The sequence below is a fragment of the Caloenas nicobarica genome, chromosome 1 (genome assembly GCF_036013445.1).
Source record: "Caloenas nicobarica isolate bCalNic1 chromosome 1, bCalNic1.hap1, whole genome shotgun sequence".
Taxonomy (NCBI): domain Eukaryota; kingdom Metazoa; phylum Chordata; class Aves; order Columbiformes; family Columbidae; genus Caloenas; species Caloenas nicobarica.
Window position 1 is genome coordinate 124952870 of NC_088245.1, and position 27874 is coordinate 124980743.

Sequence of the window (27874 nt, forward strand, 5' to 3'; positions counted from 1 at the left end):
TGCCAAGATGAAGGGCCCATCTGCGGAGATGAGGTCGCTCTGGGCATTCATGCTCTGCTGGCTTTTCCAGCAAGCATTCGAAATACCGAACAGTCCACTTACCTATTCTGTCAGTATTTGGATTAAAATCCAATTTTTCTCTTTCAGATTTTGGTGTTAGACTGAGAATCTGGAATATGCGTTCAGCTATGGGCTGTGCTGAGGACTTTCTCTCCTGCCCCTGCTGGCCCTCCCTCCCCCCCAGTCCCTGTGTATCTCTCTGAAGGAAACTGGAAGGAAACCTTTTGAAATGGGAAACTCTCAGCATTTGCACAGACACAAAAGCAACAGGGATACAAAAGCATTTGCAAAAATATTGATAAAAATAGGGCTTAGATTCCTACTGATGGTCTCGAGGTAAATCCCTGTCTTCCAGCAACAACCTCAAGAAGAAGACAAAGCCTCTGCTGCCTGGGTTTTGAAATGGCATTGAGTGGGCAGCAATGGGGCACATGTGGGCCAGGGCTGCCCGCTTGGGAACCAGGCTGGAACAAGCTTTGTTGACATGTCCCATACACACAAACACATACGCAAGCGCGGTACAGATGAAACAAAACAGTAGTCTTTGGCTAAACCTTCTAATTTATAGGAAATGATTTGAAGATAAAAACAGAACAAAAAAACCGCTGCCAACCTCTCATGTATCATTTACTTAGAAAAACAAGACCGGTATGCAGAACATGGTGCCTTTTAAGAAAGTTATCTTCACCGCTTGTAACAATACTGAATTTTTGGTAACCACTGCATTACCAATCTTGCAGTATAAAATGGCATTGGTACAGGCTCATGTGTCCTTTATTAGTCTTTTTCATTCACTGCAGTCTCTCAGAAAAGCCCTCAGGTGTGTCCAACACTGCCTTGCTGTAACAGGGGCTAACGCAGTCCTGCACGTAGGTGTGCTCTGGAGCTAGTATGACTACAAAAATCAGAGGTGAATGCATTGTTTAAACACAACGTGTTGCAATCTGGATTACTGTTTGAAGCATCTGCTTGCAGACCCATCATATGAAAGGAACAGGCCTCTAGTGCAGTGAATTTCCATGTGATGAAACTTGTTTTTAAAGAATAATGTTTCTTCTGAATGACATAATTAAATCACCATTTTATTTAGGAAAAAAAGACTCCATTATTAGCTACTTTATGTAATTAACAGTAAAATCTGCTTTGACTTCCAACACTCCCACTTCTGAATATTTAGATCACTTGTGTCTTTATTCAAGCTTCATCCTCTTGGCAGTACTTTTTAGCAAGTTGACTTTGGACACAGAATCTTGAGTTTTTCCATTTGTTTAGCCGTGTGAAGAATGCCTGTAGCAGTACCATGTACCATGTGCCACAGGCAGATGGAGCACGGCCAGTCTTACCACAGATCCTGAATGGGACCAGCAATCATGGCACCACGCAGATTACCTTGGCAAATCAAACCATTAATGTTCGCTGCTCTTCCAGTCAACCTTACTGCAATACTGGATGAGAGCAGTGAAAATACATATTCTTGTAGCTCTTTCAAGACGTTTTACTGTACAGTCAGATGCCAAATGCTGGTGTTTAACAGCACAAGCAGAACCCTTTTCCTTCAACTTTATTAGGTAGGACAACGCCTTCCTTTCAAGCAGACCTCTGATTTTCTACATTAGACCACTGTAGTGTACTACATAGTGACAGTAACATGCCTGTGGCTTTCCCTTCTTGTTAAAAGTAAAAAAAACAAAGGTCCCAGAGGACAGCAGTGCAAATCCTGGGATATCAGACTAACACTGGCCGCTGACAGCATCTGCTGCATTGAAGGAAATCTGCGTGGGGCTCATCTGCTGCAGCTGAGGCATCCTCGCTTCCAGCGGCTTGTCTGTTGCCGACTGCATTGTCTGGTTCCGCTTCCGCAGCATCTGTCCAATCCCCATCATGGGGAATCTGCCTCTGCTTTTAACGCAGTTAGGGCTGCCCAAGGGGTTGTTGGAAACCAGCTGAGTAGGGGACACTGTTTCTTCCTTTGCTGGATACGCTTTTTCTTCATACGTGAAAGAGACTTGGGTGGGGTGGACAGGAGATGTACTCCCTGGCTGAAAAAGCGGGGACAGTGTCCTTTCACTTGAGCTTTTGTAAGGGAAATTCATTGGCGAGCCTAAAATCCTGTACTGATGAGAGGGGGAAACCTGGTCTATTTGGTCCTCTCTGTCAACCGACTCGAAGGAGTGCACGATATTCAGGATGAGAGGAGAGTCCTTTGCCCGGCCCCCGATCCGGGCCGGCTCCTGCTGCGGGGACTCCTGCCTCTTGAGGAGCCGAGGGGTTCTGGGGGGCGGCTGCTGGACTTCCAGGTACTCCAGGGAGCTGGAAGTGACGCAGCCCGTCTTGGTTGCCAGGGGTTCGTGGAAAGGGCTTACCCCACCGCTGGAGTCTGCAAAGCAATCAGAAAAGGAACCAGAAGAGCAGATTGCATTTAATAGCACTGCCTTACGGCAGACAGCGTCCAGCATCACCTTTAACAAATTTTAGATGAGTGTGACAAATGCACTAGCTAAAGCAAATGGTCTTAGGGATACACTCAGGACCTAATTCCCTTACTCTCATTTGATACTTACATTGCTGTTTCATGGGTAATTTATCTGCTACTATCCTCAAAGGCAGGAAGAGTGCTTAAACTGAGCAAGGCAAGGACATGAAATGGAAAACCACAGATGTCTTCAGCTGTTTGTATTAATTATATCCTCTAAGGCCATGTCTGAGAAATCTCACATTTCTCCTTTCTTAGCACAACTTTGCATGACTTTAACCAGGTCTGTGTACTATATTCACCAACATACCTAGAGACACAGGGGACAAGAGTCTTCACTTGCACTTTGGAGGAAAATCTGTTCTTGGTTTCACACATGTAAATATGGAGTAGCTGCACTGGCCAGATTCAGGCTGTTGCAGTTGGAACAGATTTGCTGCATTAACTTCAGCAAGAATCATCCCCCAGCAAGGACCAAATATAAATGGAACAATCTTTGCAGGATTTGGCCCAGTAAAACAAAACAGCTCATAGAGAAGACCTGCTCAGTTTCTATCAGGATGGTGGCACTCACTTATGCCAAGTTAGTCGCAAGAAAACACGTCCTGCTGTGTTTATGGAAAGCTGTCCAAGGAGCCTGCTTTGCTAGGTTCCCCCTAATTGAAAGAACAGTGGACCACCAGTTAATCACTGTCCCTGAGTTCCCTGGGTCTCAAACCATCTAAAAGGGATATAAAATAATTCAGGTCTGTCAGGCTTCAGGACACAGCCACAAATTTCATGTATATTTCTTTTGAAAGGGATGATCTTGGCAAGGGTTGAGACCTGCATGGATGTACGGGATGAAATCACTCACAATGAGTTGTTCGGGCAAAGCAGACCAGGCTTAATCTGACTAGTTTCTTACCAAAACTGGTAAAAATTATCCGACCATTTCATTTAAGAGGCGTCAAAACATGCTTTCCATAAGCAGAGAAATGCTTTAGCTGAGATCTGAATGATTTTTAGGTTTCAGTTCAAAAAAGCAGGGAGAAACCTAAAGAGGAAAAAAAAATGTGCTTCCCTCCCAAGAGGAATGACGAATTCTGAACAAAATGAGCATTTTAAAATGTTTTTTACATTTTTCACAATAAGCATGTCCCATTTCTCACCAGCTCTGTGGAGTACTGCTACCTTGCAGTACAGGTGCCTGTGCTGCCTGCTGAACACTATTTCGATTTTTTTTTAGGTAGAAAACATCAAACAATAAATTACCAAGTCACTAGAAAGAGTATAAAAACACCATAAGCTACCACTTTAAATAACCCCTTGACACTACAGTAAATCTTTTACATCACCGTATTTCCCTCCCCTGCTCTGTAGTGACCTGCTCTCGTTTAGTTCCCTCATCTAAGGGCCAGCTACATCGCCTTCCTGCTCCTCAGTGTCTCCTAGACAGGTGCGCACCACCCACACACCCCGTTTTCCCCAATGACTCCCCTTCTCCTCCACTCCTTTCTTCTGCCTCCTTTTGCGAGCAGCTCTCACCCATCCCTCCCAGGCTGCCTCCTACCCTGTGTGACTAATGCTCTGGTCTCCTCTGGCTGTCTCCTCTATTCCCACCTGCAGTCCTGCATCCAGCTCTGGGGTCCCCAGCACAGAAAAGACATGGACTTGTTGGAGAGGGTCCAGAGGAGGCCACCAAGATGATCAGAGGACTAGAACACCTCTGCTATGAGGACAGGCTGAGAGAGTTGAGGTTGTTCAGCCTGGAGAAGGCTCCAAGGAGACCTTATTGCAGCCTTTCGGTACTTAAAAGGGGCCTATAAGAAAGATGGGGACAGACCCTTTAGCAGGGCCTGTTGCGATAGGACAAGGAGTAATGGTTTTAAGCCAAAAGAGGGGAGTCAGGCTAGACATGAGGAAGAATTTTTCTATAATGAGGGTGGTGAAACACTGGCACAGGTTGCCCAGAGAGGTGGTAGATGCCCCATCCCTGGAGACATTCCAGGCCAGGCTGGACGGGGCCCTGAGCAACCTGATCTAGTTGCAGATGTTCCTGCTCATGGCAGGGGGCTGGATTAGATGACCTTTGAAGGTCCCCTCCAACCCAAACTGTTTTATGATTCTATTATTCTATTCTATTCTATGCTATTCTAGTCTAGTCTAGTCTAGTCTAGTCTATTCCTTTCTCCATTAATGCTTTTCATCCTTTTTGCTGCCTGAAATTTGCTGGGTTGGCAGTTCCACCTGCGTTTCCTCTCAGCTGCCTGTTTCCCCTTCCACCACCATCAGCTGCTTCTCACTGCTTCTCCAGTCAGGGATTTTTTCCTGTGCTGCCCCTTTTACCCCTCTTAGTAAAAACACATTCACTGGTAGGAAGAAGCGTCTCTACCAGCTTTCGTTTGTCAGTGGTCTGGGGTGAGCGCTGATGCTTTCAGAGCACAAGTGTAAAGCGCAGATGATTTTGCATAAGTATGTATAAATAGAGAAAGAAAGTTGTTTTTTTTTTAAAAAACACTGTGGGAAATCTGTCGAATAAAAAGAGAAGTAAAAGTGAGGACTCATGACTGTTGAACATCATCACGGTTTTCTCAGGATGTTTTGTTCAATGTTTGACTACCTTATCCAGTCTCCTTTCACATACCACCTGTGGAGCAGACAGCGAATGCAAGATCACAACTGTTTACTAACAATTCACTAACAAACACACAACACAAGACACTCATTAATACCACACATGCCCATGCATGCACATGCACACAGGGACACACCACTGTTTTTTCTCCCACTGACCTTTCTCCGGACCTCCAGCCTTGGTGACTTTCCAGTCCTTTGACAGAGCCTTGGTGTTCTGTATCTGTGAGATAAGACAGGAAGAAGGCTGTCTATATGAAACTGGACTTTTCTCAGTTTTCTTTGGGAGCTGACGATGAAGAATCTCCCCTTTCTTTTCTTGTTCTTTGAGTTTTTTGTCCTTTAAGTTGTAAAACAAACAAGAACAATTTGGTTTACTTAAGGGAAGTTTAAATGATCCCCAGACTTATAAGTACACCACTTACTGCAGCTGAATTAAAAACTATACATTTACAAGGAACTTATCCTGGCTACTGAAAATAACTAAATCTTCCATGTCTCATTTTCCTCTGATCTGTTTGACATATTGATTTCATGGCTCCCATCTGCTCTGACACTCATGCAGTGTGAAAGTCAGTTTTGGAAAACTAAAGGAAAAGGAAAGCTTTCTCTTCAGAGGCCACTTGTCCTAGGAGACCTCGTTGAAGTAAGCAGATAGAGGTTTGTGCTCCTCTATACCTAAAATTTGCCTCCCTATTTAAGCATCAAAGAAAGGTCTTTGATTTCTCCCTGTTGCAATTCCTCTGGCATTTGAAAAGCTGAGCTGCAAAGCTTTAAGGATGTTTAAACTCCTTGAGTCACTTATCTTCTGTTCAAACAAGATCTGGAGGAACATGGTCCTTGCTTTTACAGCAACTCTGCAACTGCATAAGACATGGAGGGGGAGAAAATTACCAACCCAACCTTCCACTGAACCCTAACTCCTGTTTGTGACAGAGAAGGCAGCTGAAGGTGGGATTGCAAGCACATACATCCTAAAAGGTAGGTTTGACCTCCAGTGATGACAGAGGAAAAACAGAATCTGGGAGTGGGACTCTGAAGAGGAATCCGATTTTCAAAGTCCTGTTTTACAGTGAAAATTCATTTTATCTTTTTTCAACATGAATCACTAGATTCTGCAAGCTGCATAACACTCTTTGCCTGCCACCAATTCCTGGGACAGCCAAAAGTCTTATTTCACTTCCAAAAATCAGGCATCATATTTGTGGCCCATATTTTGCTATCCCTCAAAGACTTCAAGAATGTCTTGCCTTGCTGGAACAAATCTGTGTGGTCTGGTTTTAGATGTCAATCTCAAAGAAGTGGGGCCTTTGTTTTGGGGTTGTTTCTTTAGAGGAGCATCTATAGGACATTCTTTGTGTGGTTGTAATTCTCATTTAAGCAACATATTTCACTGTGTCTTACTCAAAAGTCACTGTAACTATAAGTCTTTTTTCAAAAATGCAGGAAAGTTCCTTCACCTAATTATGTGCTGAGGCCTGTATTTTGTCTGATAATTATGCATTGCCAAAGGAGGGCTGGCTCTCTTGACGATTTTCTTTTCAAAGTTCATTGTCATGAAGTCTATTGAAATCCTCAAATGCAAAGTGATGTGCATACATGTGAGAGAGGAGAAAGAAAGACGCAGAAGACAATTTGGGTTCTCTTGGGCCACTAAACAGCTCTGGAAACATATTAAGATACCTAAGAGGAAAATAACCGTACTGCACTTGTTATGATCATTCCCAGCTCAGACAGAGTCCAGCTCCCAGCACAGATGGTGTCTGGGCACCACTGGGCTCATTAACCTTTGAATTTTCAGAAGTTAACAGAGCTGGAAGGAAGAGCTTCAGTGAATCACAAAAAAGTTTTCAGTTTTATTACAGAAGTGGTTAGATGACTTGGGAGAGCGAGAATCAGAGACTTTCTGGGAACTCCTCACTGTTTTCACCTCAGTCTCCCTTCGCACACATGTGTTTTGTCCCCAGCCTTCTCTCCATCTGTCCCTTATCTCCTCCAATTTCTTTCGCTTTAGCTAGCTAAAGCTGGCTAACCTGTCCACAGAAATAAACCAATGCATTATGGAGCCATCATCAGTTTGCTTGCATGATACCTCTTTGTCCACCTGATGTCTTTCCCCTTGCCTTTAAGAGGCTTTGACACCTCTGGCACCAAGCATTTATTCCTCCCTGCCCATGCTGTGCTTCGAACAACACAATGTCTGATTGGTCCCAGGCACTCTCTTGGCAAGCAGTCACTACTGATGACGATGAAGTAATAACAACAATAGCAATAATAGCAATAATAGCAATAATAGCAATAATAGCAATAATAGCAATAATAATAATAATAATAATAATAATAATAATAATAATAATAATGCTGTGTGAATAACACAATAGAGCCAGTGGGAGCTGTACAGTTAATTCTGAGCCCATCACACTATTTTTCCTCTCAAGGCTCTGAAACTCTGCCGCCAAGTTCAGCAGAGACTGGGCTCTACAGAATATCTTTTTTTAAAGGTACTTGTGAGGATGAGACCAAGTGGTGACTATATTAAGCCTAAAGGAGCCAATCAGGATTGTTAGCAGCTTTCTGCTATTTTGGATAGGTGAGGAAAGAATCTGCATGTTGGTTGCTGCAGCATCTGTCAGAATGCAGGACGGTTTGGTGCTGCAATATTTTTAGCCTAATGGTGCAAGAGCCAAGCCACAGCTCCTCACCTGCCAAGTGCGCCTGAATTTGTCTTCACACTGCTGTTATGTTTTCTAAGCAGCTGTAACACAGTCATGCCATACAATTAAAGCACTCCCAAAAAAGAAAATTCACATATCCGGTGTTAGCAATTAATTAGTTTACCCTTGATGAAAGTTACAAATAGTCTTATAAGTATTTTTAAAACTTACTAACATTGTTTCTCTTAGACGGTGGTTGTGAGAGGTGAAATGACCAAAATCCTAAACTCCCAAAGTGCCACATACTATTACATTTTAAAAGGAAAGGAAGATTTCTTTCAGGGGAGCTATGAAAGTTTTCTCCCCACTGTACCGTGCACAGCTGTGTAGTGGCATGCTGTCGCACAATGCAGGAGTTGTACCGGTATGTTATACTTGAATAGGTTTGGCATTACATCATGCTCTGCTATTTCCTGTCCTGACCTCGACCTGAAAACCTACTCTAGTCCCAGCAATGGAATCTACAGGAAGATAAACAGTATTTGCGTTGGCCATGTCTGAAATGGTGACAGGGCAATGACACAAGCTCTTAAAAATTGCAAATTCCTGGAGTCTGAGCCCACTAGCTATCCTGCAGCAGGCAGGTATCCCCAGCACCGGTCCCCTGGATTCACTGGAGGGACGGCTGCCCATCACCTGGGGCCTCTCCAACAAGAAGAGAGAGATGGAGAAAGACAGCTTGCTGCCTCCGTCCCTGCTCTCTGCGCTGCTTGTCTGCCCTGAGCAATCCCATGCAACCAGCCTGCCACACAGCCAGGTTATTGAGCTTCGACAGCAGCTCTCAGACCTGGTGCTGGTCCCAGCAGCCCAGGTTGGGAAACCTCAAGAACAGGGGCTGGACACGACCACTGCCCACCTGTCCTTCTGCCCACCCCGGCAACCCATGGTGCTGCTGGCTGGCAGCCCTCACCCGCAGCAAAGTCCTTATCCCGCATGGCTGGAGTGATGGGGAAGAAATTCAGTCGGCGGCTGAAGCTGAAGCTGACCAGCTCTCCCCCTGCTATTCCCATGGCAACGCATAGCTTACGGTCTCCTTGCAGTGCCTGCCGAGGGACCACTGCCTCCTGGCTCCCCTCTGGAAATGGAAGGTGATAAGGGGACTCTATGTGCAGCTCATGAACCTGCCTGAGCTTACAGAATCCCTAGCCCTGAGTCCCAGTGGCACCCACTGATCCCAGTGGCATGAACGAGACACTACCAGGGCTGTGTTCCTGTCCACATGAAGACATTTTAGAATCATAGAATCATTTTGGTTGGAAGAGACCCTTAAGATCATAGAGTGTAACCATAACCTAACTCTAACTCTAAACCATGTCCTTAAGAGCCTCATCTAGACATCTTTTAAACCCCTCCAGGGATGGTGACTCCACCACTTAGTAGAGATGTCTGCCATAGTTACAAACAGCAGTAGCCTCCCAGGGTCTGTATTCATTCAGCTGTGCTGCTGTAACTGTCCTGGTACAGTAAGGGTAACACAATCCCCTTGTGTAAATACAGCTAAAGCGATATAAAACATGCTTTATACTCTGCTATGCCCATGCAGAAACAGAATATACGGTATTATTATCCCAGTGTCTGCACTGTGATTGCATCAAGGTAACTATTTCAAGAAAGAAATGACACCCCCTCATCCCTAAATAGCTACGCTGGGACTAACTCTGAATGCAGGAAAGGCTTTGGAGGGAGCCTTTATCTCTAAGCATGCCTGCAAACCAAACTGGGGTCATGTGGTGGTGCTACAATTAGTTTTTATTTATCCTTAAGGAAGTCAAACATCAGTTCCCCTCTAGAGGCACAGAGATTTCAGGGCCACCAAAAAAACAGACCATGCATTTCTCTATGGCAGACCTTGCTGCAGGCTCCCCTGCAAGGGGCAGGGAGGCAGAAGCTGCAAGATAGCGCCTGGATGGCAGGCACAGCCACCGGTGCGTCTCTGTCATGGCACAGACAAGTGACACCAGCAGCTGCAGGAAGCTGGTCCAGAGAGCATCAGGATGCACCATGTGATATCTGCAGCATTCACCTCCAAGTACCTCCCTGTGTTTCCAGGGGAAGGTTGCCCTGCAACAGCTTGAAGTAAGCTGTCAAAGAGCGTTTTGAAAGATTACATTAATTGAGTCTACCCACTGTTGATACATTTGAAGTAAGGTGTTTTTTGATTTATGTAAGGGAAGAATGATAAATACTTTGCCCTGATAGTTCCATCTGGCTTACAGTTCAACCTGTCTTGGAAGCAGTCTTTAAAATAAACAAAACCAGCCATGGTACAAATCTCCTGCAATTAGATCATCCATCTGGCACTGAAAAGTAGCTTTTGAAATAGGTAGGCTCTTCAAGAATACTGCTCTTTGTGTTGGTAGGTAAGACTTGCACAGCTCTCATTACTCTTGTAATATTAATGCTTGGCAAAGAATCAATCAGGGAAGAAAAACCCAGCTGCAAGAGAAGACTATTATCTGATGTGTATTCTTTTAATACAAACTACTTTCCCTGTTTGCAGGCAAAAAGACTGGAGACTGACAGAGCAAAAGGTGACCTGGTTAAATCTTTTCTCTGGCCAAGGGAAGTGCCTCATGATGCATTTTGCTAGTTCATGCATCACTTCTGCTAAGAAGCAAAAAATACTAACCTGGGCAGAGTTTTGTGCTAATACAGTTTTATCATTTCTTGTAGACAAGCCAGGGTTGGCCCAGGACACCAGGAACACCAGATGGGTCACCCTGGCTGTCACTCAGCTCTCTGCCCTACACCACCAAGGTCTTGAGACTCAAGGCAACACGGTTATGGTCTTCTTACAACAGCAGCAACTTGCACCCCAGAATGAAACTATAGAGCCCCCTGAAAAAGTCTGCATTACCTTGCTAAACAAAGCGTTTAAAACTTTTATTTTCTTCATAAAAGCTGAAAGCCACCTTTACACTTCCACCCTAGGGGGTTGTTATTTGTTCCTTCAAAAAGAAATTGAAGGAATTATTTGTCCTGCACAAGCAAGACCACAGGTCTTTTTTTTTTTCTCCACAGGTCCAGAAATCCAACACGTTAATCACAATCACCACGGTTTCTCAAATTCAGTCTGCTTTCAAAGTACCTTAACAAGCTTTAATGAGCTTTACCTCATAGGAGTCTTTATTTGCCTTGTATTTTTCTATCTGGTATAGTTGGTTCTTGTGGCAGATATTGTCCTGGCTTTCAGACTTCTGTGGAGAGAGAAGTACAGAAAAGTAAAGTATGCAAGATAATTACAGAAAACTAATGTTCAATTAATGTTTAATGGATAATATCCATTCTTGGCTTTCAGTGGAGCAGCATCACCTTACAGAGATGGTGAATTTAGTCCATTACATTTTAAATATCATTGATGGCATCATCATTAAAACAAGCTTTGCTAAAAGAGCAAAGAAAAGAAAAAAAACTAAGAAGCTGTTGTCAGCTCAGAAGGGTGTTGGGGATAATTTCTCTAAGAAGCAAACACATTAAGACAAAAACACCATACAACCCACCCTCCTGCCTGTGCAGTCACGTAGGAGCCTATAGACCCTCAACTATGTAAGACTCCTTGCCAGACCACAGGCAGCTGTGTGGAGAGGCCAAGGGAAGAGAACGGGCAGCTTGTCTCTGTGTGCTGTGCCCATCACAGCACTCCAGCAAGTACCACGTAAAACATGGCCTGAGAACTCCCCATGAGGCCTCATCTGCAGTTCTGTGTCCAGCTCTGGAGCCCTCAGTACAAGAAAGACATGGACCTGTTGGAGAGGGTCCAGAAGAGGCCACAAAAATGATCAAAGGGCTGGAACACCTCTCCTGTGAGGACAGGCTGAGAGAGTTGGGGTTGTTAGGCCTGGAGAAGAGAAGGCTCCAGGGAGACCTTATTGCGGCCTTTCGGTACTTAAAAGGGGCCTGTAAGAAAGATGGGGACAGACTTTTTAGAAAGGCCTGTTGCAATAGGACAAGGAGTAATGGTTTTAAGCCAAAAGAGGGGAGAGTCAGGCCGGACATGAGGAAGAGATTTTTTCCAATGAGGGTGGTGACACTGGCCCAGGTTGCCCAGAGAGGTGGTAGAAGCCCCATCCCTGGAGACATTCCAGGCCAGGCTGGACGGGGCTCTGAGCAACCTGATCTAGTTGCAGATGTCCCTGCTCATGGCAGGAGGTTGGACTAGATGGGCTTTGAAGGTCCCTTCCAACCCAAACTATTCTATGATTCTATGGTTCTAAAAGGAAAGATGACAGGTGGCAGCAGAATCCTGCCCTAGAGAAAGCTGCTGTGCAAACCCATGAGCAGTGTTTCTGATCCCTAAGCCATACTCAGGGGCCAGGAAGGTTGGCAAGACATTAGACTTTACGTTCATATTCTTCCTCATGTAAAACTTCCAGCTAAGCTTTCCCTTATAAACAAAATAAAATATTAATCACTCTTAAGCTTCCCCTTGATTTCCTGAATCAAATTACATTGTGTTATTGATATTTCAAGTGCCGGAATTATCTCAACATATGGACAACAGTACGCCACAAGTCACAAGTAAGGCTCTGCATGGCAACAGTTTGCTGTCTACAGGGTAACTGCTTAGCTAGAGGGGACCTCCTATGGAAACAGGGACTCGTGAGACATAAAGCCTATCAGCAAGTATCTCTGCAACCTGGGGAATTGAATTCTTATCCGAATTAATGTTATCAGTTTGCAAGGAATACTTCCCCTTCATAGTTACTGCTACAAAATTAGAAAACCAAACAAACACCCCAACAAACAAACAAACAAACAAACTTGGGTAAAGTCTTGAGATAAAATTCCAGCAAGCAGGGAAATTTTAGCATGTTTTTTTACCTTCCTCACCCACCCATCCAAAGACTCAGCATCGAGTGGTACTTACCCTGAGGCTTGCCAAGTAGCGCTCCAGTTTCTTGTTAAGCAGAAAGTAGATGGCAAGCGTGTGACTTGCCCTGTTTGAGAGCACAGTGTTGATGACATCGCTGTTCTTGTAGCCTAGCTTCTCAGTCATATGGAGCAGCACGCTTTGGCTGAGGTCCTCCAGGTGAATCCTGCACAGAGAGAGAGGAAGAGCATGCCATTTGTACTGTCCTCCAAGCCACAAAGCCTTGCCAGACATGGGGGACGTGGCAGGGTGTAAGGAATAGGCCTGAAAGGCTCAGTGACATGGGAGTGATGAGCTTTCTCCCCCCGTCAGCACGCAGGAAAAAGGGAGATGATTCAGGCACCACGGGAAGCTGTAATAGCTGAACAAACAGCATCGTGCCTACCATGTCCTACCCTGATGCACAACAGCACCGTGATGCTCAGGATGCCACCATTTATTATCCTACGTCTGAACAGTGAAGACTGCCAAGATAATCTGGCTGGTTTTGAAGGAAAAGAGGTAAAATCCAACTCAGGTAGCTATATTTGGCTTTCTGAAATGACCCTTTCTTTGCAATCAAACGCCATTGCACTCAGCTTCACCCCTTACCTGTGGCACAATATTAATGCACTAAGCAGGCGGGGAATTTTATGCCAGAGAAATGGGTTGTACAGGGATGGTAATTACAGCAGCTCTCAGAATGGTAAAACTGCTGCTTTACTCATGTTAGTTAAAAGCACAAGTACAAGACATGTTTATGTACATGCTCCCCTGTAACGTCAATAACAGACTCAGCCAAGGCGATAAATGGAGAACAGCAGCCCTGTGGAAATGGCAAAGCATCTTCTCAGTCTAAGTTAAAACCAGATTTTCCAAAGAACTCTGCTCCTATTTAGACCTCTAAATGTGCTGGCCAGCTTCCCAGATGTACCTGTCAGTTCCCATTCATCTCCAAAGAAATGCTGGGTTTCATTTGGTTTCTAAAGGATATCCCTTGTTCCTAATATCAAGTCAAGTATCTGGCTAAGGCAGCTTAAGAGAGCTTAGGTTGTGGGCTTTTTTACAACCTGCCTTCTCCCTTCAAAGGGACCGTTCTCCACCTTTCCCACTCCTGCCCTGCTGTCCCACTGTCCTGTGCACCTGTGATGTGAGGAATCCCCAGACAGAAGCCTGGGTCTGATGTAGAAGACTTAAGACAAGATGCAAACACAGTCTGGAAAATATTAAATAACTCTTTTCCTTTTTTCGGTGTGCTTATGAGCATTCGTTCTGCAGCTAAGGAATGCTTGGGGTTGTTTTTTTTTCAGAGTTCAAAAGCAAAACTTATCTTGGCCATTGCACATTAAAGCATCTGGACAGCAAAAGAAATTCAAGCAATTTCTATTTGAAGTGCTCAGCAAAATGGGAAATTTCTGCTTGCCTTCAGGGAATTTCTTTAATAAAAGCAAACTTATAAAAAGCCTGGGAGAATATTCTTCTGCAAATGTAGTTTCTGCCGTTCTTCTGCCCCATCTCCATGCTCTCCCTTTTCCTACCAAGTTCTTGTGTTGGGAACAACAGATGTTACACCCAGAATGGTGGAAGAGCACTGCAAGAACACAACGCAGCTTCTTGCTTGTGTTATAAAAAGCATGACTGAGAGAGGAAGTGATTCCTTTCAAATTCAGTAGTGGATTTTTCAAAACTATTTCAATGCATTTTACCCACACCTGTGCACTAACAAAAACTTGGAGAAACTCTGTCAAAGCTGACTCTAGTGGTACTCTCTGAGGCAAGCTCAAAAGGAGCCTAGCCATGTCTTTCAATATTACAAACTTTCCCTATAAGTATTTTCCTGAGTATTTTCCCTATAAGGCTCCAGCATTCTAGGTAAGTCAAGCTTGAGGCATCAATTAAACTAAAGAAATACTATCAAAGAAATGAAGTGAAAGAAAGAATCTGTATGGCTTTTAACCTTTTCAGCTTCACTTAAAATGTGGGTTCAGGTAGAAGGAATATCTGCTTTTCTCTTGTTTTCAGATCAAATTAAGAGAAAAGCTGTGCAACATGAAAGAAATAAAAACCATATTAATAACTGTTTTTTTAATAGCAAAGCATGGCATTTGCCACTGATGTTCCCTTTAAAAGTGCTTATAACAGGATCATCACCATATATACATCTATGCATGAGCAAACATATGCTCTCTCTATAGTTCAGCACTGCATCTTCTTTCCATTTGATTTGCTTGCCCTTAGAAGAGAATGATTAATGGGCACTCCATAAAAAAAGAGCATTGCACAGCTATTCTGTTTAATAGAGGCCAGCCTCTTCTGTAAGTCACCTACCTAATTGCACCAATGAGCAGATCCTAGAAGGGACGCTTCCACCACAACCTGACTAAAGCCTGAAAACTGCAAGCTTGGAAGTCAAAAACAGACGCATGAAAATGTACCTACAAATGCAAAAGAACTGTGAAACCACATTCAAACCCTATTTCTGTCTTTTTTTTCTCTTTTCTGCAAATCAGACACACACAGCAAGAGAATTAAATTACCCATACAGTTCTCAGTTACACTTACATTCTCTTAACAGATGCCACATTTAGTAGATTGATTAGACTCATTATGACAGTGATTTCATTAGCTTAATGACTCATTCAGTTTACATTTGTTTTCCCTTTCTTTACCATACAATATTCGTATGAACCATACCTCAGTACAGTCCAATGCACCATGGAAACTCAGATTTTGTTTTGTTGGACAGCATACTACTCAACTTAACTCAAGTGCACTTAAATTTGAGGCAGTAATGTTGAGATAATGTGTCTGCCTGTTCTCACTCTTATTCTTTGTGAAACAATTGTTCATAGGGGCCATCTTTATATTTGTCCACGTAAGTCTGAGGATTGCAGAGAGCTACCCTCACATTTGCTCTCCCCATTTCAGTGGATAGCTCTAGTGATGCCTCCAGGCATCCAAGCTGCTCCACATCTACCCAACCATACTTGGAGAGCAGGAGATCTGTTACTCTCCTCAGGTCAAAGAAAGGCATAGTCACAGTGATTCTCCACCATGCAGTACTTGAAAGTTAAGACCCTACCTCTGGAAGGGAAATGCTTGCTGCTAAATCGGGGCACCTCTGTTCCCTGTCAATGCAGAGGGAAAAGGGAGGTGACTCACGTAGGAGCCCGGACCATGCAAGCCGCGACCCGTAAGCCAGCCAACTGCAACGTCAAAGGGAAAAAGGTCTCAAAAAATTCCTGAAGGCTCTCCCGGGATTCAGGGCTCAAACTGATTTCCTGTGCCCTGGCCTCAGCTTGATCAAACAGTGGGAGCACTTGTCACCTGCTTCAGCAGTAAGAAGGGTGCTGCAGGTGCCCCTCAGCCCCACAGGGGTTGGACCCATGGCTCTGAAACACACCCTGTTCATCTGGCTAGTGGTGGAGCAGAGGGGAAAACGGGTGGGAGGCACTCTTATGAGCAAAGCTGTGACCTGGGTTGAACGCTGAAGGCTGGCTGTATGCATGACTTGAGCATGCCTATGGGACCGAGTCCTTCAGGGCATCAACACAACGAGATGGCCTGGTTGGCAAACACCAAGTCATTTTTGGGTGGAGGACAGTGGTTCAGATGTTCAGACAAAAGTAAATCGTCACACTGCTAGGCATACACTACATCTGGTATCTGGCAACTGAGTGAACTGTAGGGGGAAGGGGATCTTCACTTAGGGACACTCCTCTTAGCAAGTTAGGGCAGAAATTTTGGGGCGCTATCAAACTTTAAGCACCAAAATTAGGCTTTAAGTTGCTGTCTTTGCCTCGGTGTTACTTAGGATCTTGATCTGCAAGCTAATAACTCCTACAGTGAATCCTCTGCAGGCACTAGATTGTGTATGAGACACAGCTGGAGGGCTTTGATACAGGAAGAAGGTTTTATCTGATCAAATACAGACATATATTTCTATGTGAGCTGCCTGAGGCTCCATTTGCAGTCACTGGAGAGGAGCTCGGATCACCTGGGCGCAAAGTCATCCTGCTACAGAATCAAAAAGAAGACAGATGAATGATTCTGTAAAAAGCGTCCTTATTTCTCTCCATTGACTGTAACGAGAGCCCAGGCTGGCTGGCTCGTGTCAACTCTATACTGCAGATGTTTAAAGTCAAGTATTTCTAACCAAAGTGGATCACAAGTATCTTTCTTTTTCTTTTTCCCTAGATGGATGCTTGACTGGCCATCAGATCTGATCGCTGTTTACATTTAGCCATGCATTCAGCATTGCACAGGTATTCAAGATCAACAACCAACAGAGCAAGATCATTTAACTCCGACTTTTCTCACCACCATTTACCTAATCCACAGAACCTCACGCATGTATCACAAACAGGCAGAGCCTCTACTGTAAAAGTCGCTTGGCTGTTACTGACAACCAAGGAGAAGATCAGAGCTGACAAGCTACTTGTCACAAAAGCAAAACATATTCAATGTCCAATCCCAAAAAATTTTAGGGCAGAGTCACAAAAGCAATTCCAGAAAATGTAGTGGGATGCGGTCACACAAGGAATGAAAACTTCAGTGCCAGAGTAATTAACGTTTTAATGCACATACACCCTGGCAGGCTTTCACCACTCTTTCGCACAGTACCTGTTCGGATATGTGACATTAGGTGGTGCTCTCCCAGGGTAATTCTCATTAAGCCATCGATTTGCAAGCGCCTGCTGGATGTTTGGTCTCTTTGCAGGATCTGGCTCTAGTAGAGATCGTAGAAAGTTTATGGCCGCTGTGAAGAAACCAAGAAAAACAACAGATATGTCACATCTTTATGACTTAATAGGGTAGTTGAGTTACTACAGGTGTGGAGACTGACCAAGGGTATACTAAAAATGAATGTTTTCCTTACGGTATGCTCTAATGTCCTTGAGAAAAAGGAAAACCTGATAAGGGATTAGAAAGTAAAATAAACAATGATTTATAGTCACAATGATTTATAGAGTCATGAAGAAGAGGAGAAAAAGCACCTTTTGTTTCAGAGCTGGTTTGAAGTTTCTACACAGGTTAGCCAAAACTTAATTTTTGTGTGAGGACAAGCGGCTGGAATCAGGTCAGGGGCAAATCACTCAATTTGTGTTTAAAGTAGAAAGAGATGGACGGTTGGTGAGTGGAGGGGAAGGATGCAGAGCTGGGAGGGAAGACCTGGAGAACTGGGCTCCCTTTGACATTATAAGGACAAATTAAAAGAGTACAGTAAAATTAATGGGCTTCATTCTGTTTTCAGATACTAAACCTTCAACTTTCCATGACATACAACCATCTCTCGGGAGTTTCTTGCAAAACCCCTCAAAAGTACTTTTCTAGTATGTTGAAGTCATGTGCTTCTTATGTGGTTAGGAGCAATGAAATATTTTCATAAAGACTCACAAGAAGCACATATCTGAGCCGAAAATAAACTCTGTTTTAACTAGGTCTGGTCTTTATTCTTCAAATTATCAAGGCTAGATTTAGTTTATCAGTTACAAGATAGTATAGAGTTAACTATCTCCTCTATAATTCCCTGCATGAAAGATAACGAAACCTCATTCTGGGAAAACCAAGATCAGAATGATTTTGTAGAGGAGATACAGCCAAGTGAGATAATGCCAGATGTGTCCCGAATTAAGCCAATGGCAAGCAAGAGGCAGAAGTGATGTCTGCGGCACAGTTTTTTTCCAGGTCAGATGGGCAGAACCTTGGGGGCTTTTTTCCACCTTCTCCCACAGCAGAGCTGTGGGCCTCCTCCTACGCTCTCCTGAGCATGTCCTGTCTACTCGTTTCCTGACCAGGTGGCCTGGGCAGTGGTAGGGACAGGACCACTCTGGCATGGGATGGTGTCCCCTGGGATGTACCTTCTCGGCAAGCTGCAGTACAGCCTTGCCAACACAGCTACTGCAGCTCAGGGCGGGCAAACCAAACCCCTTAAAGGCTTGTGTTGCAAAGCAGATCAAACTGGATGTGCTAACGCTTCAATGCTAGAAAACTGCAAAATTATGAGCCAGTCCTCCCATTCAGCTTTACAGGCGTCGAGTCTCACCACCACAGCATGCTCTACTGGCACCACACCATCCCCTATTCTGAAGCAAAGCGGCCACGACATGTCTTCTACATCAGCAATACAGCGAAAACCTCATGAACCCCCATTCCCACATCCAGCTTCAGGAGAACAATATGCCTTCTCGCAAGTCCTCATCTGAAAAGGCCATAAAAGTTTACCTAGGCACAGTGCTGCTGCCCATCACAGATTCTCCTCAATGAGGCTGCTGTCCTCCTTCACGTTTGCCTGGCCGTCTCTCTGAGCATTTTTATTTCCCCAGCCCCCCTGTATCACACTCCACCCGCAGTCTAGAATGGGATAGCTGGGCTGATGTGCCAGGGAAGGGCAGTGGACAAGGGAGGGAGGGTTTATCCTCAAATAAATCAGGGTTAGACCCGATGGGTGCTGACTCCTAACGACTTGGGTAAGCTCGGTGTTCAACATCCTGCAAAAATCAAGTATCAGCTGGAGAGGGCCCTGAGAGCCTGTCCATTTCAACACATCAAGAAGTTTATATGTGGAAGAGAGAGAGAGAGTTATGATTATGTATTTACTGGTTCAGATAAGCATCAGCTGGGTTTTTTCTGAGCTCTGTCTTCACAAATTGCTGATTTATGTGAGGTACTTTAAGCACTTCCCAACATTTTTAGTTGTTGGTTTTGGTTTTGGTTTTCCTATGGCGGTAATATTGTGGCAACAGCAGGAAAAGCCCATATCCCAGTTCATAAACCTGCTGGAAGCTGATGCTATGACTGCTCTCTGCATGCTCCGAGTGCCTCCCTTCCATGCCTCTTGGGCACAGATCCCCTTGTTAAGGCAAACAACAAACCCCTTGTTCTTCCATTTGATCTCCTCTCCAGCACTTCCCCTGTCTCAGAAACCACATGCATCCCACGGGTTCAGAGCAAAATAACTCTTTCCCAAACCAACCTCTCTCCCTCCCATCACCACCACCCTCAGTCCCCAAATCAGCTAACATCTTAAAAAAATCTTCTTTTCTTTATTTTTTTTTTCCCCCCCACCTGGGCAAAATGCAAGCTAATTAATGAGACCTGTGAAGCACCACAAAGATCAACAGATCCAGACTGGGAGAAACTAAGAAACTAAGAAATTCTGGAGAGAAGATGCCCCCTGGGAGGCTCCCTGGCAGGCCAGACCTGGGTGACATGGAGGAGATGAGTAACAGCACCTTGGCCGATTTGAGCTGTCAGATGGTATGGGGAGGGGAGAAGCCTTTTCCAGTTAGTCCCATGGCTGTGGGACAGCAAAACTCATCCCCAGGAAGCAAACATGAAGCTGCCCAATCGATTTTTGGACCCTCTGCACCTGAAGCCATTTTTCCTGCTGCACCAAGTGAGCTGGTGAGCAAAGGGGACTGTGAACCACCCTGCCAGGGCTTTATTATGTGAGGCCTCATTTATGATGAGCTCAGGCCAGCACTAACCTGATTCTTGGTGGAATTTTGTTCCCATGGTGTAATTTTGGGGCAAATTTTGCTTTTCTGTCAAATGAGGTACCAGCATCATGAGAAACTCCATTTCTCTCTTAACTTCCTTGAGCATCATGAGCTCAGTGATGACCAGAAATGGAGAGCGCTTCAGTGGGGACTACAAGACATCTGCTGTCTTCACGTTCCTTGTCATGAACAAAGCCAATTTAGTGTCTTGCTCACACTGTCAGGGTGTGCCTGGTTAAAATGAGGCATGCAGGTGCTGCTCACAAAACTGGATGAAGAAAACTAAATGAGGTCATTTCACAAGCCACGAGCGAGGTCCACCTAATAAAATCCTTCCTCCAAACTACCCGCATGGATAGATGGATAGAGATTATCTCTACTTCCTTCCTCTGTTCCAGAAGGAAGACCATGAACACACAGAAGCAGTAAATTGAGGATAAAAAAGGAATGTGTGCAAAGTGAATACCAACTTCCTGAACAACCGAACTCTGCTACTTAAAATCAATAATCAGATAGCTGTGTTGTTTAAGAAGCTTAATGGAAAATGGTTTCCTAATTGGGAAAATCAAACACTAACTCCAAACTTCCCCTGTTGCTACACAGTTGCGTTGGGTGCTCAGGGTTACCCAACATTTTAACTAATACAAATAAAACATACTCTCGCTTAGTGACAAGACTGGCTACTTTAATGGGACTGTGTGTTCAGTAACTGTGAAATTAAATATTGAAAGACAATGTGCTGAACAAGCGAAACAGAATCCTGCAAAAAATCTCTACTCTATATGTGCATTTACAGACCAAAAAAAAAGAAAAAAAAAAAAGAAAATTATCCATAAACCTAAGAAGTTAACAAACACAACAATTGGCAGAGCAGAGGACCAGAGTTTCTACCTACTGACCCAAAGCCTAAACGTGGCAAGAACAAATGTCATCTTAAATCACAGTTTGCCATGTCAGTGAATGTGCAAGGCTGCTGACTTAGATCAAGAACTGATGCGTACCTTTGCTCACAGTGAGTAAACGTTAACACGTTTAAATCTATTCCATTAATTTGCCATCATCTCTGAAAGTTCAAGCTGCTATAGCTCTCATGGGATAAACAAAATACCATTTTCACTGGAGACCATTGTGTCAGTGAGCTACAAATGCTACAGAGATGCTTTTGTGAGAAAATCTGATCTCCATTATACAATGGCAGGATTAATGAAAAAGTAAAATTAAACCTGTTTAAAAGTAACGTTATCTTTTTTGCCACCCAAAGTCTGGTCTTCTACAGGCCTTTCATGGGTGATTCAGCCTTTAACACATTAGTTGTCCCACTGAAGTCAGTAAAATCTCCCACTTAGAGATGACTGAAAGAAAATGATCAGGGAAACAGTCCATGGATTCAAAGACACTACACAGACATCCTGTAACTGCTCTTTATTGGTAAAAGCCTCACTCTGGGAGGTAAGTTTGGTAAACGTTTTGCCACACTTGGAAAATGTTTATTATGACATGCAAGTCCCTGAATTCAGGAGTAACTTTGCAATTGATGCAGGATTTGGCACCTAGATCAGTACAGCATGAAGCAGTCAGTATAATCTTTCTTTTAATTCACTCAGTGGGACTTTAGAGTGTGCGCTACAACACTAAAATAACTGTTTTGTGCAACTGAATCCTAACAGGATGTCTCCAGAATGGAAATACCAAACACTCTAATTGCATCAAATAGACGGCAAGACTCATAGCATCCCAGCTCACTTGTAAACCTGCCACTTTACAACATGCCAGCAATATGAACTGCAGGCAGGGAAAGCGTACTTAATACAGATGCTGAGTGAACAAGCAACAACATACTCCATTTGAGCCACAGATAATCTGTGTGAGAAAACCCTTAACTACCTACTTCTTCCATGTGTAGGTAAATCTATACTTGGGAGAATTCATCTTGTGACACAGCTTCCAGAGGCTTTCTCTCACCCGCCATGACAATGGTTGCTGGCCTTAGTGTGAAGTAAAAAGGTATGTTCTGTTACCCTTTTTCTACTTGCAATCTCTGATTTTTTTTGATTGTCCCTTGTAAACAGCCTGTCAGATATGGAGAACAGAAGCTCTCTATGAACAACAAATTTAGCACACAAAAATAAAACCCAACTACAAAACAGAGTTTGTTCCAAATGCTGACAACGGTCCTGCTACAAGATGAAAAATTATTCTGTTGCCTAGTGACATGGCTTTGAAGCAGGAATTAATACTTCTAATACTAATACATCAACAATTCTGCATTTTGTGAACACACAAAGGTTATCACAGGCCACTGTCCCAAAATATCTTTCTGTGTGCATATCATTATTCCACAATAAATGTGAGGTCATTCAAGGTAGCTTATCACTCAGCCTTAGTCATGATAATGCCCAGGAATTGGTTATTCCAAAGTAATGTGTTCCTGCATCCATGCTCTATGCTAAAATCTTCTGAACGTGCAAAACTGACCAACTACTCTACAAAAGCAACTTCACGTATTTTCACTGATTTGTTCCTCTTCGTGTTCAGCACAACTTGGCACTTCTACAGCTTAAATACACAAGTCAAAGCAAAAGGAGTTATGTTACAGCAACTCCTGCAGATCTTTTGCAGGCTAAAATGAAAAAAAAAAGTATTTTTCTCAATTGGTGTGCCATGTCGGCAGCATGACTCACAATCCAGAATTCAATGCAGCAGTTCTGACCGACTGGATCTGAACAGGTCCCAGCACACCCCCTTGATTACCTGCAGAGAGCTGAGTGGGAAAAGGGTTCATTTCTTTGTCCACCATTTTCTGGTATAAAGCTCTCAAGCTGAACGGCTCCACGGTAAAAGGTAATGTTCCAGTCAACATTGCGTACATGTTCACCCCACTAAAAGAAAACACAGAAAAAGAAACCGAAGTGTTCAGGAACAATGAAAAAAATTAGCTTAGGTTTTAGTGACTGCACTTCATCTTGAATGTCTGACATTAACCAGGCTCTCTCTTCTGTTGCACCCAATAATTTGGGCAAGAATTCCCAGAGTTTTGCTTGTGGAGGGTCACACAATGTGTAGGACATCAGCTGGGAGCCACAGAACTGAGCCCAGCTCTTGGGCAACTCCTGGGCTACACGCCACCCCACAACTGAGTCTCTCCTCAGGCTGCATGAACAAGCAGCATTTGGAGGCCTTGTCCTGGTGCTGCCCTGGCTGTGGAACGGCTGCCCGCGGCAACGGGGACATCGCAGGTCCTGCTGCAGAGCCTGGAGGTGACCTCCACCATCTCTGGTGCAGCCCAAAGATCAGATGCAGAACTATTACGTTTTTCAGAGCAGAAAACTTACTGCTTGTTTATGCCCAGCAAAGTCAGGAATGAAAAGCAGGTTGGGCATTCTTGTTCTTTTTCCTTTTAAAAGGGCTTTAAATTCAATTTGAGTGGAATTCCTCCCTTTTGGGAATTTGTTTCCCCAGTCTGCTGAATACACATATGTGAACAAAAAGAAACAAAACCGGTGTGCTATCATGAACTGTGATCACAGACACCATTTGTTCAGCTATGAGGAAGGGTAAGAGTTAATCATATTTTCTTTTTTTTTTTTTAATTTGTTTTAAAGAAAAGGAGGTCTTTATTACTGGACAAATTTAAATGGTTTACAAGAATGACTGTGCTCTGTTTGCCCGTGTTCCTCAGGGCTGGTACTCTCACCCTGGATGTGGACGGATGGCCCACTGCAGGAGTGAGAAGTTCAGAAGCCACACAATGATTCAGCTGTGGGTCTTCTAGGAGGGCGGACTGCAAATTAGGCTTCAGCAGGGGAAGTTCTAAAGAGCCTTGAAGTGCAACACAGAACTCACCTGGTCAAACTGAGAGAATAATTCGACCCAGGTCCTAGTCTCATATATAAACTCTGGCCAATCTTTCTTAGCAGTAGTAGTGTTTTTACAGTACTTCACATTTTACAAGCATTACTGTAATTCTGTTATTTCATTGAAATTTATACAAATGTTGATATCCCCACTTGGTGAGGGAAAATCTATCAATACTAATGCAAAAGCTATAACTCGACTGATTTCAGCTAATTCCTCTCCAGGACCAACAAGGATAACTGACATCATGTCCATGGCCAACAGGAGGGTAGTGGGAGATGCACAGTCTACAGCAGTACTGCAGACAAATTAATTGTCTCCACAACATCTCTGTAGCTTCTCCCGTCTCTGGCACCAGGGACTTCTGTCTATTCTTTTGCCTGAACACTAATAAGCTCAAAAAAGCTTACAAGTTTTCTGGCCATTTTTATTTCCCCTTTAAAGACCATGCTTTCAAAGTGATGACTTGACTTCATATTGCATTTCCTGTCAGACTTGACTGTGGATAACACCCAGAGTCCACGTGAATGCTTGAGCATCCTTCGGAGAAAACAAAAAAAGCTGTTGGCCCTCTTGTGCCAAAGCCATGTCTTCTACTATGTCTGAACATGATTGATCAACAGCTGTGCTTTACTGCAATCTCTTTATGCTATATGTTATAGCAAGCTATATATAGGTACATAAAAGATCTATTTCAGAACACAATATCTGTGCAGCTTAGTTCAGAGAGTCATGCTAATGAAACAGATTTTCTTGCTCAGAGTAGCCAAATACATAAATAATGTTTCTCATTTGAGCAATGGGTAATGATGACAGTAATAACAATTATAAACTACAGAAGTAACTCACATGGACCAAACGTCTATTTTGGGCCCGTATTTTTTCCTTGCCAGAAGTTCAGGGGCTGCATATGCTGGGCTCCCACACTGGGTGCTGAATGGATCAGAATAACCTAAGATGCCTGCACAGTTGCTCAATCCAAAGTCTGTGAAAGGCAAAGAGATAGAGTTATGAAAGAGACAGATACAGTAAAACCGCGCTAGAACACAAGGAAAAAAAGCACATTTTTTTTCCAAAAGCTAAGCAACGAACTGCCTAAGAGAAAAATCATCCATCCACATGCAAAATTTTTGCAAAATTTTTACAAAATTTGTTTCTCTGAGGTGCTAAATAACCAGAGATTTCCACAAACAATAGAAAAGTCTTAGAATATGTACAATTATCAATTTCACACACAAAGCAACTACATTTCCCTGGGAACTGAATGGCAACAACTGGAACTGAGCTTGTCCCAGGCACTACATGATGTGGATGAGAAAGAAAGCCACCTTGGGCTGTCATGGATCCCATAGTATTGCAGTATGTTATGTAGAAGCCAAGGCTGGGACTTCTTCAACGTTTTCCTCTAAACTGTGTAAATGAGCCATCAGATGTAAGACGGGGTAGGGAGGGGGTTGCTTTCTGGGTCTACTGTGGCGATGCACAGACGCACAGGGTTGCAGAATCAGCATTTCAGCTCTGAAACAACACAGGGACATATTGGAGCAAGAAAGGGAATATGTTGATTTGGCTTCCCCCTCCCTGACTTCTGCCTTGAATTACTGTATTCTGGTCCCTGGGTGTATCTGACATTCTTTTGCTGGCAATAACAATGAGGGACTGGCAAAGCCTGGCAGTATGAGCTGATGGGAGCCAAGAGGCAGCCTCTCTGCACCGAAGGAGGCTGTGGTTTCCCAAGTGCTCTCAGCCAACCCAAGCCCAGGCTGGCGCCGAGAAGGGTGTTCCCAAAATCTCCCCTGTCTGCTCCAGCGCTGGTATGGCTGCAGGCTCAGCTGGGTTTAGGGAAGGATATTAACATTTAAACCACTAAGCAAGGAAAGGAAGGCAGGCAGAGTCTCACGAGCGGCAGAAGCAGCTGGAGGCAACATGTGCAGCCAGAGGAGCACAAGCCCACCCTGCCTCGTGGTAGTCCATGGCTGGCTTGGGAGAAAGCAATTACGAAACCACAGCTGACATGGAATGTGAGGAGAGGTTGCAAAGGGGCTTCAAAGTAAAGTTGAACAACTTGATGTGATAAGGGGAAGAAGCAAGACAAGCTCACAAGGAGGGGTATGACACGGGCAAAGCTGACAGGCTGGGAGAACAGCCTTTGCTGCAGGGCAGCACACCCAGAAGTAGCAGATCTAGGGAGGTCGCTAGCAAAGATGTTCGCATTTATTAATAACTTGTTATTGATGGCAGCTGCAACAACAAAAATTCTGCTATTAAGAACACTGACATCTGTTTCATTCCTTTCTTTTTTTTTGATCCAGTCTTCTCAAAAAATCCCAGAATGCACGTGTTTAAAATGAAAACTGTCTTATACACAAATGAGGCAGTCAGGAGAAGCAGACCACTGAATCCTCTTCCTATAGACTGGTGTCTTGCATCCATGCGTCTCATAAACCAGCATATTTCTGGGTGTTCTATCCACCTGCCTGGATGGGCTAAAAACACCACATCTTGCAGGTCAAATGTAGCAGGCAACTGTTGAGTCTATAAAATACTCTCTCTCCATAGAGTCATTAATTTGAATCTCTCTCCCTTATTTGCCTACTATCTGCATAAGACTTGAAGTAATGGCCTGTCCTTTAGCTTTTACCCCCAGGTTAAATTTGGTTGAAATCAGACAGGAGTTTCTCAAGGTATCAGAAGTGCCCTGACAGGGTGGTCACATCAACCTTGTTCCCTTACAAAACCAGGTGAAAAAATTATAATGCATAAAAAAAGCAATTATAAAGATGACTATGTGAGTTGGAGTGCCCAAATGACTGCACAGGGCTTTCCACTTGACTGGCTGCATCTCTGAAAGCGAGACAAGCAAAAGAGAGGCAAGAATCACTATATTTAAACATCCAAAGGGGCTCAAAGGAGGTTTGCTGGAGAACATTGTCAAAGCGGAAGGAAGGATCAAGACAATTTCCTTGCCTCTGATGGAAGACAATTGTCTCTGGACACTGCTAAATCATCTCTGCTAGATATGTATTATCCCTGGGGCTTATACAAATACTTCTGAGGATCCATTTACTTAATTAATGTATTTATTAGCTATGGCTTGAGATGGGTTATGTCAGCTGTAAAAGACTTTTAAAAAAGCCTAGAAATAACATCTCCACGCAGTATTATTCATGGTGTTTACCCTACTATGTCATACCACCTCAAGATTACTTGACTGTAATACAATCCTTTACAATCAAATTATATAACGGCTATATTCCGAGATAGTGTAAATCAGCATCCTTTTATCATAATCAATGGAGGTATATTCTAGTGGAGGTTTTCATTATCTTATTTTCTTAAACTACAAACATCTTATTCACTTTTTTCAGCTCATGCATTTAATCTAGGCTGGTATACTCATTTTTTCTAGTGCTTGTTGAAATGCAGAATGCATGCAAATACACGCATATTGGGGACAGGGATTTTGTTGCGAAAGAAATGGGAATGTTGTTATTAACACTGTGGCAGCACATTGTGATCGCAGTGTGACTTTTGTTAAGGATGCACTGCTGATCTTGATAAGAACGGTATTACCACCAGCTTTGATAATTTCGCTGCCGTTCCTGCCTCTGTCTCAGGCTTCCTCTCAATAAGCCGAACTAATTACAGAATTCAGATCAAAGGCCACACGTGGTTTTCCAAAGTAAATATTATGACATGGAAACTCCACCACTCCCACTGCTCATACTGTGCGTACTCTCAAAGTATCGCATTACACCACTACTCTTTAACGCCTCCAGGAAATCAACATTAAGTTATGGATATA

General features: G+C 43.7%; 1 protein-coding gene across 2 annotated transcripts in view; it reads right to left on the reverse strand.

The window, feature by feature from the left end:
• Positions 1–965: 965 nt before the first annotated feature.
• The window catches only part of HUNK (hormonally up-regulated Neu-associated kinase), a 60427-nt gene continuing 33518 nt past the window's right edge, over positions 966–27874 (reverse strand). Inside the window, exons 4-10 of one of the 2 annotated variants that reach the window (XM_065648858.1) lie at positions 24919–25054; positions 22966–23093; positions 17336–17471; positions 12731–12899; positions 10977–11060; positions 5309–5372; positions 966–2437 (exon numbers count right to left, since the gene is read on the reverse strand). In XM_065648858.1, coding sequence (XP_065504930.1) covers positions 1791–2437; positions 5309–5372; positions 10977–11060; positions 12731–12899; positions 17336–17471; positions 22966–23093; positions 24919–25054 — 1364 coding nt within the window. In that variant the 3' untranslated portion in view covers positions 966–1790. Of the gene's footprint in view, positions 2438–5308; positions 5490–10976; positions 11061–12730; positions 12900–17335; positions 17472–22965; positions 23094–24918; positions 25055–27874 lie in introns of both variants that reach the window. The other variant, XM_065648867.1, reaches the window with a different exon arrangement.